Source organism: Ambystoma mexicanum, chromosome 5q, assembly GCF_040938575.1.
Source record: "Ambystoma mexicanum isolate Mex_15411 chromosome 5q, UKY_AmexF1_1, whole genome shotgun sequence".
NCBI lineage: Eukaryota > Metazoa > Chordata > Amphibia > Caudata > Ambystomatidae > Ambystoma > Ambystoma mexicanum.
In genome coordinates this window covers 835,839,621-835,859,748 of record NC_090933.1, presented here as the reverse complement: position 1 = coordinate 835,859,748, position 20,128 = coordinate 835,839,621, and the positions used below count along the sequence as shown (strand labels likewise).

Genomic DNA, 20,128 nt, shown 5'->3' with positions numbered 1-20,128 from the left:
CTACGAAAAACAAAATGCAATACTCCGCAGTGACCACTGGATGTCGGACCTATGCACAGCATGTGAATCTAAGCAGATACAACCATCAGAAATGCTTTTACGGTAAGTAATGCATTGTCATATACAGTGTGCGGTGTACCCCTGCAGCAGCACGTTCGTGTGTATTGTGCAAGCGTGGTAATCTAGGCCGGTCCAGAGTGTGGCGCGACCTGTGATTTGCTGCTGGGCAGGGGTTTGGGGGGGGTTCAGCCTGGCTCGCAGGGGGGCCCCGAGATTTTGTGCTATGCCACTGACACCCACACATGTAATGTTAAACTGGAACGCCCAAACCCATTATTTAGTTTTACTCTTGGAGTGTTCGGTATTTTGGACAGTGACACACACAGCAATGAGTGAAACAGTATGTATCACCTCATTTGTCACACAAGCGGCCTGCACTTTACTTTACTTTTGGATGTGTATTGCGCAGTCCATAGACCAGTAGGCTTGAGGGCGCAACAGACATAACACACAACACACAGAAAACAGTAAGGCAGTCATTATGGGGTATGACTCTTAGAGATGAGTGACGAGATTTGGGCAAACAGATATGTTTTTAGTTTTCTCTTAAAGAGATCCGTGCTCTTTATGCCCCTGAGATCCATTGGTAAGTCATTCCAGGTTGTAGGGGAAGCAAGATCAAAGGCAGCCCTTGAGGCCTTCACGGTCCTGCATCTGGAAATATTCAGATGCTCCTAGTTGTTGGATCTTAATACTCTTCTTTGCGTTTTTTCAGTTAGAAGCTCTCGGAGATAGGCTAGCGTAAGACCCAATCTACATTTTTGTTTGATTGTAAGCAATTGAAACCGAATTCTTGCTTCAACAGGGAGCCAGTGTAGAGCGCGTCTCTCAGCTGAGATATGGTCTCTTCTTCCGAGACCCGCCACTGCACGCACTTCCCCGTCCTGGGGAACCAGAAGTCTATTGTAGTCCTTTTTATTAATACCAACAGGAAGACTGCCACAGTAGTCCAATTTGGCCCCCACAATGGCTCTCGCGATGGTTGCAGCATTGGCCTTAGAAATAAAAGGGCACAGAGGCGAGAGGCGCTTGATATAGTAGGTAGATGAAGATACCAAGCTCCCCACATGGGCATTCATGCTTAGATGTTGATCGAAGATAAATCCTAAGGTCTTGACCTTCTTCTGCACAGGAAATGCCGATGTAAACATTTTCCTAGGCGACACCAAGCTTTGTAATCATGTTAGGAGTTCCATTCATAAGTAGCTCGGTCTTATTCCTATTCAAGGGCAGATTATTATGAGCCATCCACCTTTCAATGATAGCATAAATCCTGTTGAGGAGTGCTTCATCAGTGTGATGGATCCCGGAGATGGGAATGACGCATTGCGTGTCATCGGCATAGTTTGTGAACATCAGCCCCTCTTGGACCACAAGATTGAAGAATGGAGCAGTAAAAATATTGTACAAACAGGGTGAAATATATTCCCCCTGTGGGACTCCATAATTCAGTGCTGTGGGAGGAGCTACTGCCTCCTCAAAGAAGACTCTACTTTCACGGTTCTTAAGAAAGGATGATGTCCACTGGGCTGCGTAAAGTAGGCAACCTCTCTTAACCTGGTGACCAAGATGGAGTGGTCCATCAGGTCGAAGGCTGCCAACAGGTCCAGTAGCATCAACAAGGAGGCCTCATTGCCTTCCATCCGGTCCTTTAGTTCAAGAAGCGCAGTCTCAGTCCCAAAACATTGTCTGAAACCAGATTGATGGCTGTTAAGGATGGGGAATTTATTTAGGTGAGCTGCGATTTGAATGTACGCCACATGGTCTAAGATTTTTAGTAGAAAGGGCATGTTCGTGATAGGCCTGTAGTTAAGAGGGCAATCAGCAGGTAACCCAGGTTTTTTATGATCGGGGTTGTCCAGGCCTTCTTCAGTCTAGAGGTACTGAATTCTCCATAAAGGAGAGATTGATGAATTTACAGATCGCTTCTAATAGCCTAGTAGGGCATGCTTTAATTATGACATCTGAGCACGGGTCCCCCAGACATTTGGTGGCATTCAGCTGTTCTATTATGTTACTCAATTTGGTGACTGTTATAGTGGTAAAGCTGAATTGGGGGATGGAGGGGCACTGCACAGATACAAGGAATGCTGTTGCTTCCCACCCATGAATGTTCAGGGTCACCCTTATTGTAAATGTAATTGTTTTTTTCATAACGCGCTTAATACCCAGAGGTTTCTAAGCGCGGACCCAGGGATTGAACCTGTGTTGCTCTGCGTTGTCTTGCTTCCAAGGCGAGCGCGCTGCCCCTGGGCTATCCTCCCGAGACATGAAAGGTTCCAAGAACCTTCTCCAACTGTCTTTACTCTACTGAGGTGTTTATGCTTAGACAGCGTTTACACATTTCACTTGTGATTTGGTATGGCAGCCCAAGGGTTTCGAGGTTCTTGGGCTGCAGCAGATAGTAACTTGCCTTATTTCCATTTTGCCCCCTGCTAACACCAGAGTTTTAATCATGAGAAGGAGGTTATTTGTATTAAACATTTGTATAGGATGCACCTGTACCACTTGCATATACTTCATATGTAAACTTTTCCATTTGACAAGACTGCATGTAGAATGTTAATTGTTGCCTGAAACATGTATACTACACACCAGTCTAAGTGTGTCTCATGGGGTGACAACAGACAACTCGCGAGAAACCAGATATTGGCATTGATACCAAAATCCCTCATTCCAACCTTTGCTCACTTGTGTCCAGTTGGCAGACAGCATTTGTTCCTATCGGTTTCTCTAAAAGATTGTTTTCAAACCTAACCGAAGGTAGACAATTGGCCTCAACAAGTACCTCTAGTACCTCTAGTGCACTCAACTGTACAAAACACTGCCATCTCCAAATCTCAGGAAGCAGACATGTGAAACCCTCTTTCAACTAACATAACATAGAAGATAACAGGCTTGAATTAATAGAGTGCAAGCAGTAACTTTCTAATTCCTGCAGACTTAAAAACGTCCTTATGTTGTTATGGAGCCAAAATTAGGGTGAATGGTCGTAGTTTGTCCGAGGCGGACACATTCTGAAATGGGCAAAAACATGTTGAAGGTGCAGAGTCTGTCACAGGAGTAAAGTAAGTGAGGGGGGTGCATGCACTTAGTTGGGCCTGGGGCTGCAGAAACCCTAAATATGCCACTGCACCAGTGTATATGCCAGTGACGATGGGCGGTGTCCTTCTCCTATCCTCTCCCTTCCCCCTCGGGTGGAAGGGTAGGCGCGAGCAAAAAGCGCGGCAGAAAACAGGAAAGCCTGCGAAGAGCTACAATGGAAGGGGCTGGAGTTACCCCCTTATAGCGGGCGGGCTCCTTACTGCAGGCAGCTTCCATCCAGCCTTGGCAGAAGGATGCCCGCCCGCAAGGACCATGAAAAGGATTTCGTTTTCAGCTTGCCGTGCAGTTCCGGACATAGAGAGGTTTCCAGTTTGAGGGCTGCCCAGGAGGCTGTGCAGTGTTCCCGACAGAGAGGAGGAAGGTTTTCCGGTTTGGAGCAGGTTCCAGCAAGGAGGAACTTTGCGGCAGCCAGGAATGGAAGTCGGGTAAGGAGCAGGTCAAGGAGAGAGGGGAAAACTGAGCGCGGCTCGGGCGGGACAGAAGCGAGGTACTACTAGGATTAGAACACTCGCTAGCAATGGTTTGCGCTGGTGCCGCCTGTTTTAAAAAGTGTAGAGGGCGTTTTTGCAGCGGTCACGGACCTAGGTTGTGTAGCGGTTGTCCGGGAGCTGGTGGTCGGCAGCAGGGCACGGGCACGTCCGCTGCTAGGAGGGGACCGCCAAAACGAGTGGGCCTGGCCGGGGCCTGCTGCTGTTTAGGGTTGGCGAGGAAGGTAACGCAGGTAGGGGCAGCCTGGTTCTGCCTTACGCCTGCCCACATTGTTGGTTAGCCGGGCAATTTTGAAAATAATAGTAAAAGTAATGATTAGGTAGGAAACGGAGCGCAGACTTGTTAGCAGGCGGCGGAGAGCCGATACGTGGCATTGAGACAAAAAGGAGTAAGACACTGTTGTGAAGGAACCAGGCGCGTATGACTTGACCAAAACGCAAAATCCCATTGAAAGGATTTGAAAAATTAGAAGGAGGGTGAACGCGATTTGGTCATTTCGGAGGAGGCCAGGGGCAATGACAAGAAGCGCTGGGACAGGGAATGACGCAGCACAGCGGTATTCGGCGGCATCGCCAAGTATCCCCCGCCCGCTCCCCCTCCTCGTTTGCAATCCAGAACACACGTCGGGAAGCAATTTCGCCAGGATATGCGGGGTGCAGCAAAGAAAGCAGGAATTCAAGTTATAAAGGCGGAGGGCAGGCACTCGACAGTACAATTAACATTAACAGCGTTTCTACGGTCACTTGTGCCGCATATACCATGTGTAAAATTAGTAAAAAGGGGGTTAGGCTGTTTATACATTACAATTCGTTCAACACGTGGTTATGATTGGTATGGGTTTGGCAGGGCACGCGCATTAGGGCTAGCTGCTGCTTGCGCTGTTCCAACGCTAGCATTGGAAACGAATGAGCTATATGAGCTGATATAGAGAACGGTTCAAGCCAGGGCTGATAGGAGAGGTCATAGCTTACAACAATAATCGGGGTTGACAAGCAAGTTATTCAGGTTGCCCTCGTTCAAGTGGTACGGTTTAAGTGCACCATTGTTGGCCACGTGTGCAGGGAAAGTATTGGAAAATGTACATGAGAGAGTATTGGTAAATGCGAACTGTATTTTGTACATAGGTTAAAGAATCTGACATGTGTGCATGACAAATATCGGGAAAGGTGCATATAAAGTATTGGTAAATACGAGCAGTTTTGAAGAGCGGATAAGTAGGATGGCTGCCTATTATGGGGTTTAGTTGTATGACCGCACACCAACCGAGAGGCCTTTTAAGCGAATGGGTGCAGGAGAGGCCAATATGAGCAAGCGGGTATCGGGCCTGGCATATTGTTCCCGCGGGAGGGGGTGACTCCAGGGTGAGCAGCACGAGGAGGAAGGTTTTGTTAAAGGGTTCACACGGGCAGAGGTACCCAAGGTGAGTGCACGTTTGCTCCTCCCCGCGGACGTTGCCTGGCGTCGTTGGGTAATCATAGGATATGCACGAGCTGTGTGAGGAACTGCTGGCGGGAGACGGATCCAGGTTCTATTAAGGAGGCTCAGGCGGCTATGGCAGTCAATGCTAGTGGAAACAAGGGCTTGTTAGCGCAATGTTTTGGTGGCCCAGGCTTACTTTTCACGCCATATAATGATGTGGTCATAGGGCATTTATAACTCCCCTACAAGTGTTGCAAGGGTAACTGCTGCGTATGGGGTGGCGCGGCTTGCTTCAAGGTACGGTGGCAGGGGGGTTGGGTTAAGACTGTGTGGGGTTTCATAACTAATTGTAATCTAGCTTGTCGCACAGCCGGCGCTACGACAGCTGGGGGCTACCCAGCAGGAAACCACCGACATACTGTTATTCAGTATGACGAGATGCACGCACAAAGACAGCAGGTGCTTTCGAAGGATTTGTGACAGGCACTAAATAGCGAGGTGCAGGGGATTAACAGCCCATGTGCCTTTTTGAGAAGGAAAAACTTCTTAGTTCACGCCCCATGTTATGTTGGGTCATGGCAGGTGGAACACGTGTACGGACAAGGGTTGCTAGGCACACTTTTGCTTGAAGGGGTGCTCCCCACCACACTAGCCAGCCGTGCGGTAGACTACTAAGCATAGGTCAATTGTGAGGTAACTGACTAAGTTTATTGCTTGCAACTGTATGTGTGTGGGCGTTTGGGGGGGTGCCGGGGTCACTGGCGTACAAGTAAAAACCTTTGTCAAGGTGGTGCGGTGTCACAGGCAGCAGGATTATATTTCTGCAAAGGTTGGGTTTGGTTGTAAATGGGAAGCGACTGAGGCTAAAGGAAAGTAATCGGGCAATTGGCCACAGCCAGGAGTCAACAGCAGGTTCTTATGCGGGGGGGGGTGCGCTAGGTATGGTTAAAGCACTATAGTGGGAAGAGGGGCGGTGTTCAAAGGAGTTGACTAATTTGGCGTGCGCCAGACTTACAGACAGAACGGTTTGTAGTTGCATGTAACGGGCAAGGGGAATCGGGGACATCAAGCCCGCTGTGGCAGTGAAACGACACAGAACTTTACAGGTTCAATCACTGCGTCCACTCTTTGAAGCCTCTGGGTATTAAGCGTGTTATAAACAACCAACGTAATAAGGGGGCAGCTTAGCCTGGGCAAGTTTGCATTATGGATTGATTGGTTGAATCTACTGGCGAATAGATCAAGGATTTGGTCATATTTATTATGCACTTGGGGGATTTTGTTAAAGGTGCCAGGGGTTGATACAAGCTGAGTCCTCTGGAAAGGGGGATCCCGCTAGCCGGAGGAAAGACGGGTCACCCAGTCAACGCTGACAAAAAGGGGGAGCGAAATTGACTCAGGCAAACAGTTTATAATGGGAAGAAGGTCGGGGTTTAATGGGGGAGTAAATAGAGTGCAAGAGTGATGGCTGAGAGAGACATTTTGCCCCCACAGGGGGCTCAAAAATGGGATTATCGGAAAAAGGTGATAAGGGTGCCTTTGGGGAAATGGCCAAGGAGATCCGCTGGGATACATAGGATGGCATTAAGGGGATGTGATATTGAGGCATTTGCACGAAAGGGGTGTGTTGCAGCGGTGAAGGGGAGACCGCTATCGTGGGGTAAGTAAGGCTCTTAGTCGAGATCCGCAACTGGGAGAGCGATGCCTTGTAAGGAGTGATAAAACGAGGAATATGATGCCAGGGTTGGTGTGGGGGTGGGGTGTGGGTGAGGTACACCTGTGCACACTAAGAGTACAGCTTTGAATAGCGTTGTAGCACGCTGGACTGGGGGAAAAGTTTACTCGTGCATGGCGGCTGACCCAGTGGGTGGCTAGGTTGTGGAAAATATGGCTGGGGGCCACAAGGCAGGCGCTAACAGATTGCGAGGGGAAGTAGGGAAGGTGTCTATCGCTCAAAGGAAGTGGTAAGCAATGCATTGGGGTACAGGGTTGGCATTGGGCTCAGGGTTTTTAGATTACCGGATCAACTCAGCCTTTCATCCTTCAGGGAGCATCTACAAATGACAGTGAGGAGGGTCCATGTGGGGGATGGCAGACACGACAAAGGGAAATGGTAACGAGAGCTTCTCTTGGCAGCCCATTGGGCCGGTAAGGAAGGTATTAAAGGACGGCTTCCCCCGGTAAAAAGGGTGCTCTTTCAGCACAAGAGCTCCTGCGAAGGAGAGCAGGCATAGGAGTCTGGTGGTTGGCTGAGTTAGCCGGATGTAATATGGAAGGGGCTGATGCGAGAGGGAAGCAAAGGCAAAGTTGGGGTTTATTATAACAAAGGAATGAAGCGCATCTTCACCCATTGGGTAACGGCACTCCCCCAAGCAAGGTACCAACTGCAAGGGCAAACAAAGCAACAAGGTGGTGGGGGAGAGCTAGCCTAATAAGACGGGGAGAGGAACTTATTAAGGGCAAAGTTTGACAAATGAGTTGATCTCACAGCTTGGAAAACCCAGAGGCCGGTGGTCCGAGATCAGGCCAAAGCATGAAGGAAACGTGGCGGGGGCAGATGTGTTCCCCAGAGCAGGCTCGCCCGGTTAAAGGCAGACTCTCAAGCAGACAATGCAAGGGGCAGAGTCAGACCAGCGCCTCGTGGGAGCCTAAAACGGCAGGGGCGTCTGGTGGTCGCAATTAGGGCTCAGCTTCCCTCGAGCAAGCGGTGCTCTCGCAGCCCAAGAACACCTGTGGGGGCAGGCGGGTCACAGACACAGAGTGTTGGGAGAATTGTGTCTATTAAGGAGATGGTTGCAGTAAAGGGGAGGCGGTGGGCCTCAAAGCTATGGTGGAACCATGAGCCGGGGGTCGGAGAGCAGGTCGGGCCTAGGGGCAGGAGAAATCAAGCAGATAGGGAGATGGAAGTCTGGGTGTTTTAAGAGATACATTAGACCGAAAAACTGTAAAGTTGACCTGCTGCCTTCTCATCCCATTAGCACCAACACGGAGGAGAAAGCGAGCGGTCTGGGTGTTAGGACACTCATTGGGGTCTAAGGCAGGGGCAAGCTGGACGGCGGAACAGGAGGAGTGACGGCTGGCGAGTTCAGGGGGGAGTGGCACAGGGTGCCAGGAATGAAATGGGCACAGCTGAAGGGGCAGGTGCGCAAATTGCTGGGGAAGCAACAGAAGCTAGATGTATTGGTAATACACCTGGGGGGAAACGATTTGACAGGCCTGGGGAGGGGGGGCTCTAATGCAGGAAATGATGTTCTCATTACAGGAGCTGGCAGGACAACTAAGAGAGACGGAAATCATCTGGTCGGAGATAATACCAAGACAAGAGTGGTGGGGCCGGACAATCACGTAGCCATGTAGAGATCCAGGCGGAGGTTGAATTGCGCAATGGCCAAATTCTGCAGGGGCAGAGGATTTGGGCAGATCAGACACGGCCTGATCAAATTAAAATCACCAGAGTATTATCTCAAAGACGGGGTGCACCTGTCACCAATGGGGATGGATCTTCTTTGCTAGAATCGATGCACCAAAATCCTGGAAATGTGAGAGAGGAAAGGGGGGAGCCACGGTGGGCGATAACCCACCTGTGGAGTGGTGGTGTTTGGGCGACCAAACACAAGAGACAGACTCCGGATGAGCCAGTAGAAAGCCGGAAAGGTCTTGGCACTTCTCAGACCAGCGTCCCTTGGGAGCCTAAGCGGCAGGGGCGTCTGGGGGAACAACAAGGGCTCAGCTTCCCCCAAGGAAACGGCACTGTCCTTGCCCAGGAACACCTGCATGGGCAGGCGAGGCTCAGGCGGAAGGGGTTGGGAGAGTTGGGCCTTTACTGGACTTTCCGAAAGAAAGGGGGAAGCAGATGGTTGGACACAGAGCAGTCGCCGCATCTTCAGAATTATTTCCACTAATGTGTGCAGCGTGGTTTTTTATGATGTTGTGGAAAATAAATCTGCGGCCTTTTTATGCCAAAAAAACAAACAAGACTCATTCTACCAATTTCTGGGCGGGGAAAGTGGAATGAGCAGTTTCTATGTAACGGGTCCAAATGGACGGATGCACGGGTTATGGTGGGAGTGCTACGGGGGTAACTAAGCCGCAGACCATGTTAAGAATGCCAACCTATCCAATAGGCTAGAAGGGTCACCAGAGAGAGTAGCACAAGGGTCACTCTCGTGTAGCCGGGTGTGGCTCACCAAGCATAGGACCCCTGGGAAAGTCTAAGTGGCTGTGCATGTGTTGCGACAGGAGCTCTAGTCTCTGCTGAAGCAGGAGGGGGTGGGAGAGATATCATATTCAGCTGGCTACATTGGTAACATAGTTTTGCAATGGTCAAAAGTCCAGTAATACACAAATGTACACATCTTTCTTCCAACTTGGCCAATTTTACAAAGAATGATCAGTGTTTGTATGCCTTAAAACTCGATTTATATCAATACCTGTTATGGTACATGTAGCGAGCATTTTGCATTACACACCAGTGCCAGACCCGCGGTAAAAGTCAATGCTGCCGTCGCAGGCGTTTTTTTCTTTTTTTTTTTTTACGTTTTACAGCGCGGTTCATGGGCTTGGGCGGCTGACTCTGGCCGGATCCTGAGATCCGGCTACACATCTGGTGCCAGATCTCGAATCCGCCGAGAGCCGGCCCAATGACCAGCACTGGTAGTACGTGACATTACTCACATGGCGCTGGAAATACGTATGCATACTCGTGTGAATCACATTCTAACTTTAAATGTGGCAAACACTCCATAGTTAGGAGCACACGAGTCATATCGTTTTCTGGTAAAATCTCAAAATACCTCTTGGGTTTTCATCTGTGATGTTGTTTGGCCTAGGTACGCTTCCGCCGCGTGCACAACAATGACCTTGGCCACAGTGCTCCTTGACACAGTTGGTGCTTAGCTGCGCCTCACGTTATCGCAATCCTTTAAGAAACGGTAACAGTCTTGCTGTACAGTCGAGGAACACCACGCGCCCGATCTGTGTGACAGTACTACTGCATGGCATACATTTATGCCATATCAAAGTTGGCACATACGGCTTTCGTACACTGGCAGATAAAACTTGGTAACAATTGCAATCTGTGTGTGAAAGCCCGCTGTTCTCTGCGCGTGAACACATAGTGAAGGGGCTGCATACACTGTAGCAATGAGGCCGTAGCCAAACGGCCTTGGCTAGTAAAAAGCTGGCATTTGTACATGTGACGCCATCACGCTCTCGCTTGCCAAAACGATAATCAAAAGTTGCCTGGAAACAGTAGAAGCCTGTAATTACATTGCAAATGAGACAACGATGTAATGCCTCTCACAAGCCACGCCCTTTCTTGCCTAAACAAGAGGAGTTTAGTGGACGAGAGAGATTAAAGTAACTTCAAAAAGGTGAAACAATTAAAAGCTGGTCGTGCTGCGTATACCCAACTGGGACCAATGCAGGGCAGTTTAAAAACACTCGCATGAATGATTGCGGAGTCTGGAGATCTACTCCGATATTTAACATGGTTTGACAGCATGTTTAGATTATGTGGTTAGATTATGTAGCCTGGGATATGATATTGCATCAATAGATTAAAAGTTCGTGCTCGCTGCACCGTGGTTTTGCAGAGGTCGTTGTTCAAAGCCAACAGTGAAGGCTTCCAATAAACGGTTACACTGAAGGACCAGCTCTGACAGCCACTCATGGCATTAGGTCAGCTGGAGCAAGTGCATCGAGGTCACGTTACCTATGCCCCACCCACAGTGCCGGCCCTAGGCAGCAAAAGGGGCATGCCCCGTTTATTTGCATAAATAGGGACATCAGTAACATTGCAGAAAATAATTTCATAGAATGAGTCTTCAATACCCAAAGGTTAAAAACACGTTGTCATGAGTAATGCAGGAGACACAGTAAGTGCTCTGCTTGTAGGAAGAAAGTGATCAGCACTGCGCAGTGTCTGATGGGCTGCTGGGAGGTGGTATTTTTCTCCACACCTTCACAGGAGGAGGTTGAGAGGTGACAAGTAGAGCAGAGCCCCTCCTGACCAGGTCCCCTCTGGCCGTGGGGACCTGGTCAGCCACCGACTGCCCTTGCCTCACGCTGGCCATGCCCACCCACCTAGTAATCACTGCTACTATTTTGGGAGATTTATTTGGCACTCTTTTTCTTGGCTCTGCCCCTATTTTTCTCTACTCAAGCCTCCTTCCAGCCCCTTTTCTTTGTGCAGTTCATCAGCAGGTGCACGTAGATCTAAGTCCTGTGATCTCTGCCCACCCATCTGCTTAGCCGCACCACTTTCTTTCCTCAACTCTTATATCAGAGGACGTCTTTTGCCCAGGCTTTCGAAGCAACAAGCACACAAAATAAAGGGCAATTCCTGTTTGGTTCTGTTGGGGCGTGACATCCTTCTCTGTGAATCCCTTGTTGGCCAGCAGCATGTGCATCACACCCCTTCCTATCTTCAAACTCACACGCAAACACCCGATCCATACCCTGCTCCAAAGCACTTCCAATCCGCAGAACCTCAATCACACCCCTCTCATTGGCACCCCAGGCCGCCTCCAGAACATGAACAGAAACCTAATGCTCCTCACTGCTCATTTCACAGTAGTACATGCATCAGACATTGCTGACCTCATGACCACACATAACCTAGATGCACTCATAGACATTGTGCACCCTCACCTCCACACACATTCTGGATGTCCTTATTCGCACAAGCTACAGCAACTAACACAAGGACCACCAAGTGAAGAATGGCTAAGGGCTCGCTATTATCGACAAGAATCCTGGGCATGCCCCCTCCAAGAACACACCACACAAGCATACTTGGAACTTCTCACTTGCCACTTTCAAGGCAGCCACCCTCGACTGCTCCCTTCCACAGGATCTGCCCGCACCCCAAGCCAACAAGGCCTTTCCCGATGAAACCACAGACCTCATCAAATCTGTCAGCAACACTATCATCTTCCTCAGAGACCTCAACTTGCCTCAGAGACCCACACTACTTGAACTGCTTGACACCACAGACATCAAGAAACTAGTCACAGAACCAACCAACAACAAAGGCAACACTTGCAACCTGGTATTCACCATCTCTCTAGCCATCGTATGTTTTTCCTGGTACCTTTGGACTTGACAGACCACATAGCAATAACCATACGGCTCCACTACACACCTCTTCCCCCATCGGGACCAAACCACTCCATCAAAGACACTCTACTGCTCTTTCAAGAAGTTTCCCCTGGATGCAGTGGAAGAAAACATCACATTGGTCTACAGATCCGACCACTGAGAGAATGTGAACACGCAGCTCAGTGCACTGAACCACACTCTAACTGAGACTATCAGCACTGAAATGGTGACTCAACAAACAAAATCCCTCCACACATTGTTACACACAGGAACTCATCAACAGCAAGCGTGCCACCTGCAGAAATGAAAAGCACTAGAGAAAATACCACCAACTATAAGACCCTGAGAATCCTCCAATCAGCACACTGGACACTCATCACCAAAGTCAAAGCAAACTACTGCACAACAACCATCATGGAAGCATCCAACAAGAGCAGCACACTATTGCAAGCTGTGAACCCACCGTCAGACCCTGTAATACCATAATCCACTGACAATGCAACACCATCAACAGCCTCTTCACAGACAAGATAGAAAAGATAAGGCAACACATTGACACCACCAAATGCACCACGGACCTCCACCCATATCAGCCAGCAGCATATCAAGGTGGCTTTTGACGCCAGAAGACCTGACCAACTCTTAAGGCCCTCAAATCCCACAACAGCAAAAATGAAAGTTCTCCCCTCATCCATTGTGAAGGCCATCAAAGTTGACGCACTCATACTACTTCTCAACACCATTAATGCATTCCTCACACAAGGCACCTTATCAGATGCAATTGAAGTAGGACAGATCCTCCCCTGCATAAGAAACCCACGCTCACCCCAGATGAGCTGGCCAACTGACGACCCTCACTAATCTACCCCTCTTCAGCAAAGTGAATTAAAAGGTTGTCTCCATCTAGTTGCACCAAAGAATCTCTCTGCACAATCTCTTACAGAATATCAATCTGGTTTCTGACTATGGTCCAGGACAGAGATCACCACTGACCTAGTTATCGGTGATGCTCTATACTTCCTGGACAAAGCTGGCCTCTGCTTACTCGTCCTCCTTGATCTGTCTGCTGCCCTTGATACCATTCACCTTGAATCTCTCCTCCAGGGGAGTTGCTAGGTCTGGAAAAGACCCGGGGCTAAGCTGATGTTGGAACTATTGGGACTGGGGGCTAGCTAGTCTTTTGGCTGTAGCTCCTGAGATTCTTTCCGGGGCTACAACCAAAAGATCAGGGGCTATAGCCCCCTTAGCCCCCCCTAGCAACGCCCCTGCTCTCCTCAACCTCCTCATCACCCACATGCAGTGTCGGAATGGGACAAGAAATAGGCCCGGACACCCAAACAGAAGTGGCCTACCCCTCGCCTAAAAGTAAATGGCCCACCCCTCGCCAAACCATCATCCATGAATCGCGTCAATTCACGGCTTTCGGGAAAATGCTATCCCAAAAACTCACACCTGGATACGTATTTTCTGACATAACCCATAATCAAAGGGTGCAGTAAAATTCAGAATAACGCCCCACTTATAATGAAGCCTTAGAAGGCGCTATTGGGCGGTGTGGAGGGTTTTAGGGGGGATCACTGATCACACAACCCGGGCCCAGATCACACGGAACGGAATGTGAAGATGCAAACGGCCAGATTCTAGATGTAAAGGTCAGGAAGCGTGAAGGGGGCGGAGTTGGTCTGCACTGAGGTACCTAAATAATCAGTGGCCAGTGAAATCACTCACGGTCTGTAAAGCACAGTTGACATAATCAGTCCAATTAGATTATGACAGCAAAACACACACAAATAAGCCCTATGAGCAGGGGGTGGGGGCTCCTGAAAACATGGACTCTAAAATGTGCATGTCGCAGGGAGGCCACACCTTCGGGAGGAACTAAAGACAGGAGGACATGTGTTTTATGTGCAGACTTCACAATGAAAGATGCGTATGTTTTAATGTATACCTTGTACATAAGGCCACCATTTAATGGCATAGATTGATCACATTCTGAGAGGTATAACCTCTTTGACCACACTTGCGACCTAAACAGCATAATACATATATACACATACACACACACACACAACAGCGCGTCACTAATATTGACCGATTGCTCGAGTTCCCCCAGCCACATCGAGTGGACCCGCAGCTATACCGAAGGGCTGTAGTGCCATATCGATTCTGCATAGGTTTTAGTGACGGCAGGTGCATCTGTCGCAATGTACAAACCAGTGCATCCTAAGTTGGACAAAACAAGTGCCCTTTCCACTATGGTACACAACCGTACACGCAAGTCATCATTCCCTCTGACATACACAATAGTGTCTACCAGCACTTTATAAAGACCCGGAATATACACATTAAATAAGACGGCCCTTCCCATCATCATATCCACATTATACAGACCAGTGCCCCCTCGCCACATATACAGGGCTGTCTTTCCATAACACAATACAGATAATCCTGGCAATAGTGTGCCCCCTGCCTTGCTAGCCATGGTAGATTGTCTTGCACGCCCATGAGGTGGACTGGGAACGAAAAGAGGTCCTGGATATTTTTTTGAAAGTGGCCGCATTTTACACATTTTCGGCAAGCCAAACCCTTTTCTTATAAGGACACTAGGAAATAAAATAGGTTGCCACACAAGAGGCCCAGGGTGCAGAGGCCTTCCCGGAAATCTCCACGAGTTCCCTATAGGCCAGTCCACCCCTGGGCACGCCGATATTAACAGGCCACTGGTAGATTCGCAATGCCCCACCATGACGATGCCTGGGTAGGAGGATGTGCTGCAACCACCAGTTCTGGGTCCAAAAGGTTGCCCACTTAACAGACCCCACCTGCTGCCCGGGCTCCAATGTCTTCCTGGGCAGTTGTCATTGTCAGCCAGGGCTGAGGCTTCACCCCACCTCATAATACAGACCGGGCTTCCCGGGGAAGCATCTCACTCATCCCGACGTCCCCACCAGTTCCAGGAGGCACAGCTCAGACCTCCAGGGCACTCCAAAGCGTCCCTTTGTCTGCTTAGCCCATCTCACTCCAAACCAAGTTCAGTCCCACAGGTGTCAAAAAGTCCTACTTCCTGCCAATGTGTCAACCAGAATACTTCAGGTCCGGACTCATTGGCGCTAGTGTCACTCTCAAGCCAGTCGAATTTGGCGCGTCACATATGGGGTCTGTGCTTTTGCGGATCTGTACTTTTGCAGATGCAAATGCACGCGCAGAGGCCGCGCTCAGGCTGTGTTTTAGTTTCGGGTCCATGCGCAGTGCGATCAATGGGGGCCTTGGCTGGCTGAGGCTCTCCAACTCCAGTCCTCGGCGCAGGCCACCTGTGGCAAAAAAGCAACAAAAAAAAATAATAATTTTTGCACTGAACTGGGCAGATTACTATTGTCCATGCACAGTTCAGTACGAAAATCACTGAAACCGGCCCACGAATGGGGCCGACACTTTCCCCCAGGGGACTAATGATGATTTCGGACCGGCCACGGGCCGATTGGCCACATGAACTTCAACAGTACAGTCCTGCAGTGGTTCGCCTCATACCTTTCTAACAGAGACCAAACAGAACCCAGCGCCACCCAAGAACCTGGCGAGTAACACAAGTCTCCATTCTGACCCCTGTTATCTTCAAACTCTACTTGGAATTTTTGAGGGAACTTCTCTAAACACTGACATTACACCAATATGCAGCTGAAACAGAGCTTTACCTAAAGATGAATTGCATGAATGAAGTCCATCCACTCAAGCACTGCCTGTGCCTCCTCCAAGCCTACGTGTCAAGCCCCCACCTATTGCTCAACCCTACAAAGACTGAATTAATTCTACTACAAATAAACTCCAAGGAAGCCCAGGTCCAGAATTGGCTGAATGACATGAAGCTCGATGGATTTATGCCTCCGTTCTCAACCCAGTGCAGATCTCTTAGCTTTACTATATACTGTAAACCTTTATTCAAAACCCACATTGCTAAGCAGACCCAAGTAGCAAAATCTAGCCTTTCATCCATGCCATGAGTTTCTGTATGTAGGGGTTCGCCTTGTGTCTGCAACCTTTGTCGAGCATGTAGCAGCAGCGTACGGACTAGTTGGTCTTAGGATTGTGTCATGTGTTTGTTGCTTCTGGCGTGGGAAGCAGAGGATAGATGACAACAGTCCTGGGGGATCATGGCCGTCTATGGTGGCCTGGTCAGTGGCTCGGATGATAGCTAGTGTGATCTGTATCAGGGTTGTACCAAGAGGAGACAGTGTCAACCAGATGGACCAGCCTGTCAGAACAGTGCATTTTCTTTCCTGCGTTCATGTTGTTCTTGTGTGCATTACATGAAACACATACTGGTTAGTCAGAAGGGAGTACACACAGTGAAATGTGCCATACTCCAAGGGACATGTTGTTTTTGAACAGTAGGACATATTTACGTGTGCCTCCTGCTATCCATGTAACAGGGTGTTTGTGTGAATGTCATGTTGCGGTTTTTGTGGATTTTTATGAGTCATATCTTTCATTGGGCCTGCATGTTATTACAATTCTATACAGGTGTCTCATATCAGGGAGAGTTTCTTCTGATATCGAAATACATAAGATTGTTTAACTGTGATAGGGCATCTCAGTAGTTATGGGTAGGTTTTGGTGTATGCACAGCGTAACATAACCCTCTCACTCCTATCATCCCATTACCACTTTGTGCTCTGGTGTGTGTTGAATATGCAACTTGCTCCTTTGTTGTCATGTTGTTTACAGCTGGGTGTTCCTATCACTATGCGCGCCTGCATCTCTTACCTGTTGCTTTGGCAGCGCCATCCCTGCTGGCGCCTGGGGATGGTTCGCCTGCATTCCTGTGCCTCACAGTGTTTGCAAGCAATGGGGGCAGCCATGATTCTGGACCCGCGCATGCACGGAGGACCAGCAGCGGCCTTCTGCGCTCGCACGATTCATTGTGCATGGGCCGTTGCCCATAGCAGCGGGGCTACGGTTTGGCCTAATTTGCATACCAGCGGGTATTTAGAACCCAGCCAGGGATGGAAAAATCGTGTTGCAACCTTTTCTGGTTGACGTGACGCTCCTGGGACCTTTTCCTTGCTCTGCTGTCTCCAGCTCTCTGTTGCCTGTTGCTCTGGTCTTCCCTGTGCCTTGTTCTTCTCCAGTCCTGTTTCCTGACCTCCAGCCCTTCCTCTCCAGTTGTCCCTTACTGGTCCCTTTTCCGTCTTCTATGGGGCGGGGGAGGGGAGTTGCCTGGCCCTCTCCTACTATGCAGGATTCTGCCTTCTTACTGCTTTGTACCATCCATCACCCATGTTCTGTGCTTGCACTGTCCTGCCACCACGTTAATCAGGGGTGGTGTTGTTTCATGGTGTTGGGAGGGTTGCTGCCTTCCACTGCGCTGTTATTATTACCTCTGCCGGGGTGGCGACCAGGGGAGTTGCTAGGTCTGGAAAAGACCTGGGGCTAAGCTGATGTCGGAACTGTTGGGACTGGGGGCTAGCTAGTCTTTTGGCTGTAGCTCCTGAGATTCTATCCGGGGCTACAACCAAAAGATCAGGGGCTATAGCCCCCTTAGCCCCCCCCTAGCAACGCCCCTGGTGGCGACTGACCCTGCAGCGCAGCCTATTCACCAACAAGACAGTGGGACCCCTCAACATGGAGCCAACGGACCGTCCCCAGAACTGGATTACAATTCTGAGGGTGCAGCAAGAGGGGCCCTGCATGACAGATCCCCTCTTGGGGTCCTGCTGTGTCCTTGTCTCTGGTCTTTCCTTCTCAAAAGCACAGTCTTCTGAATGCATGTGTCCATTTCATGTGAATTTACTTTTACAGTGATCTCTAGCCTCTTTGCTACTTGGACAATCTGGCATGTTGGGGCATGCAGGGTATCTTGACATACAATGTCCTCTGTTTCCATTACATTTAGATATTGCATCTGTTTATTTCTGCTCTTTTGTGTCCGGCCCTTTCTCGGTTTTGCACTGCCGACTTCATTGAACTTATTGGGTGAATCAGTGAGTATTCTCCCTAATGGTCCCCCTTTACTTTCTGGTGCAGCCTGTGCTTAGAATTGGTATTCTTCCTGGCCAGTTGAGCGGTTCTGGTTATTTGCTCGACGCAAAGTTGTGCTCTAGTTGTGTTTCTGTTTATAGTTACCATTCATTGGTTACTTTTATTTGGATATTCCTCACTAAAAATGAAATAGTTACCTCTTTGACAGGAAATAGACGGGAAAAGTGAGATTTGTGCATAGGCATACTTTGTAAGCGTTGGGACTTGTCAGGCCAAAATAACCGGACCTGTAGATGAAAGGGGCAAGAACAAACACTTGTATCATTGGACAAAATAAATATTGTTTAATTGAACCACCAAACAACCATGTTTTCTTTGTTACAGGTACAATCCCAAATCGGCCAAGAGAAGAAGATGAATTACAGCTAAAGAACCTGTTCTTTGTGGATAGTGATGTAAGAACCCACCTGCACTTGGAACCATCACATTGTGCTTACATTTCAAAGACTCATAATTGGCATTGTTTCATGCAAAGTGAAGTCATTTTGTAGATGCAGATGTTTTTTGTTTACTTAATCTTCACTGCCAGAATCTGTAGCGTTGTATGTCATTTTGAGTCTATTCAACATACTAGTTCATGCAAACAGTGTTGATCTGAAACATTTGTTTAGTGTAAACATCTAAAACTAGGCCGTAGAAAAGAGATCCTTCAATATTGAAGAATTTAGTAGCACCGCACAAGTCTTATGAACCAGCTTGCAACTAGCTATGCAGGAGGAGTTATCGGAACCGAATTATGATTTGCAAAATACGTGTTTGGATTTCTTAAAGCCTATTTCAATAGGAAGATCACAGATAAAGGAAACCTTTGATTTGGTTCTGTTAGTAATTATTGCCAAGTGGCACCAACACTGCCTCTCCAGTAAGCACTCTAGCAACACTACATTGACCCCCAACCCACTCAAATAGTGACTTATTCATTAGAATGCACATGGGCGCACACTAAGTCTAACACGCGCAGTGGGCATGTTCCAATCCATTCACTCATTGGCATCCTCTTATCCATGAATTCCGAACAACCTCTCAAACCACCTCACATTTTTTGAAATCGATGTGGTAAGCAATGTTTGCCCCAAAATGCCTTAATGTTAAATAACCCTGCAAGAACACAATGTTTTTCATTTAAATGCGCACAAGCATTGGTATAAACCCACTGATTAAGTAAACCACAGCTCATGAGTGTTCATGTCAAACCACTTACTCAATGTTGCACTAAGAAATCTGAAATTACTAGTGAAAGCAATTCACTCATGGCTATGTACATACCAAGAAATAAAATAAAGTACCCAATACCATTTTTAGTCCACAAAGAAATGTTATTTTCTGTTCTTGTGTTTCTGTTTCAAAAGCACCCTATCATTTACATTGTTTCATTAAAATTCCTAAATATGTTAAGCCTCATGATACCATGCTAGTATTCTTTTAGAAATATTGGTGTCATTTTGATATGCACACACACACACACTATAAAATGTTGTAGGGGACTGTTGGTGTCAAATTGATTCTTGACACTTTAGTGTACGTTCTTTGTTCTGCTGCGGTTTGAGGGTTATACATGCTATGAAGGTAGACTGATTAATTTTGTTTCTCTAAAGGGGTATCAGTTGAGGGTTGGCCCCACACACCGTTTGGGAAAGCAGGGCAACTTTGTTGAGTGGTAATCTGGTCTCCTTAATTCAGACTTGTCACATGTTTGTGTCTAATTTACGACGACAGAAGGAGTTTCGTGAAAGAAAAGTTGCACCTCGACTCTCGAGGAAGGCCAGACACCTTGAAGCACTTTGTGACAACTCTGCAGGTTTAGCCATTTGCTTAGGTTGAAGACTCTCTAAAGGAGACAGGGGAGTTGAGAGAGCTGAGATGCAACAGAATCCGAAATTCTTGACTTAATGTTGAGTTATTGTGGTCACTCAAGTAC

General features: G+C 48.3%; 1 protein-coding gene across 3 annotated transcripts in view; it reads left to right on the top strand.

Annotated features, from left to right (window-relative positions):
- Nucleotides 1–19,505, top strand: part of NBN (nibrin) — a 732,941-nt gene extending 713,436 nt beyond the window's left edge. For 2 of the 3 annotated variants that reach the window (XM_069621323.1, XM_069621322.1), the window contains one exon: nucleotides 18,535–18,848. In XM_069621323.1, the coding sequence (XP_069477424.1) occupies nucleotides 18,535–18,701 (167 nt within the window). In that variant the 3' untranslated portion in view covers nucleotides 18,702–18,848. Of the gene's footprint in view, nucleotides 1–18,534 lie in introns of all 3 variants that reach the window. The other variant, XM_069621324.1, reaches the window with a different exon arrangement.
- Nucleotides 19,506–20,128: the final 623 nt, after the last annotated feature.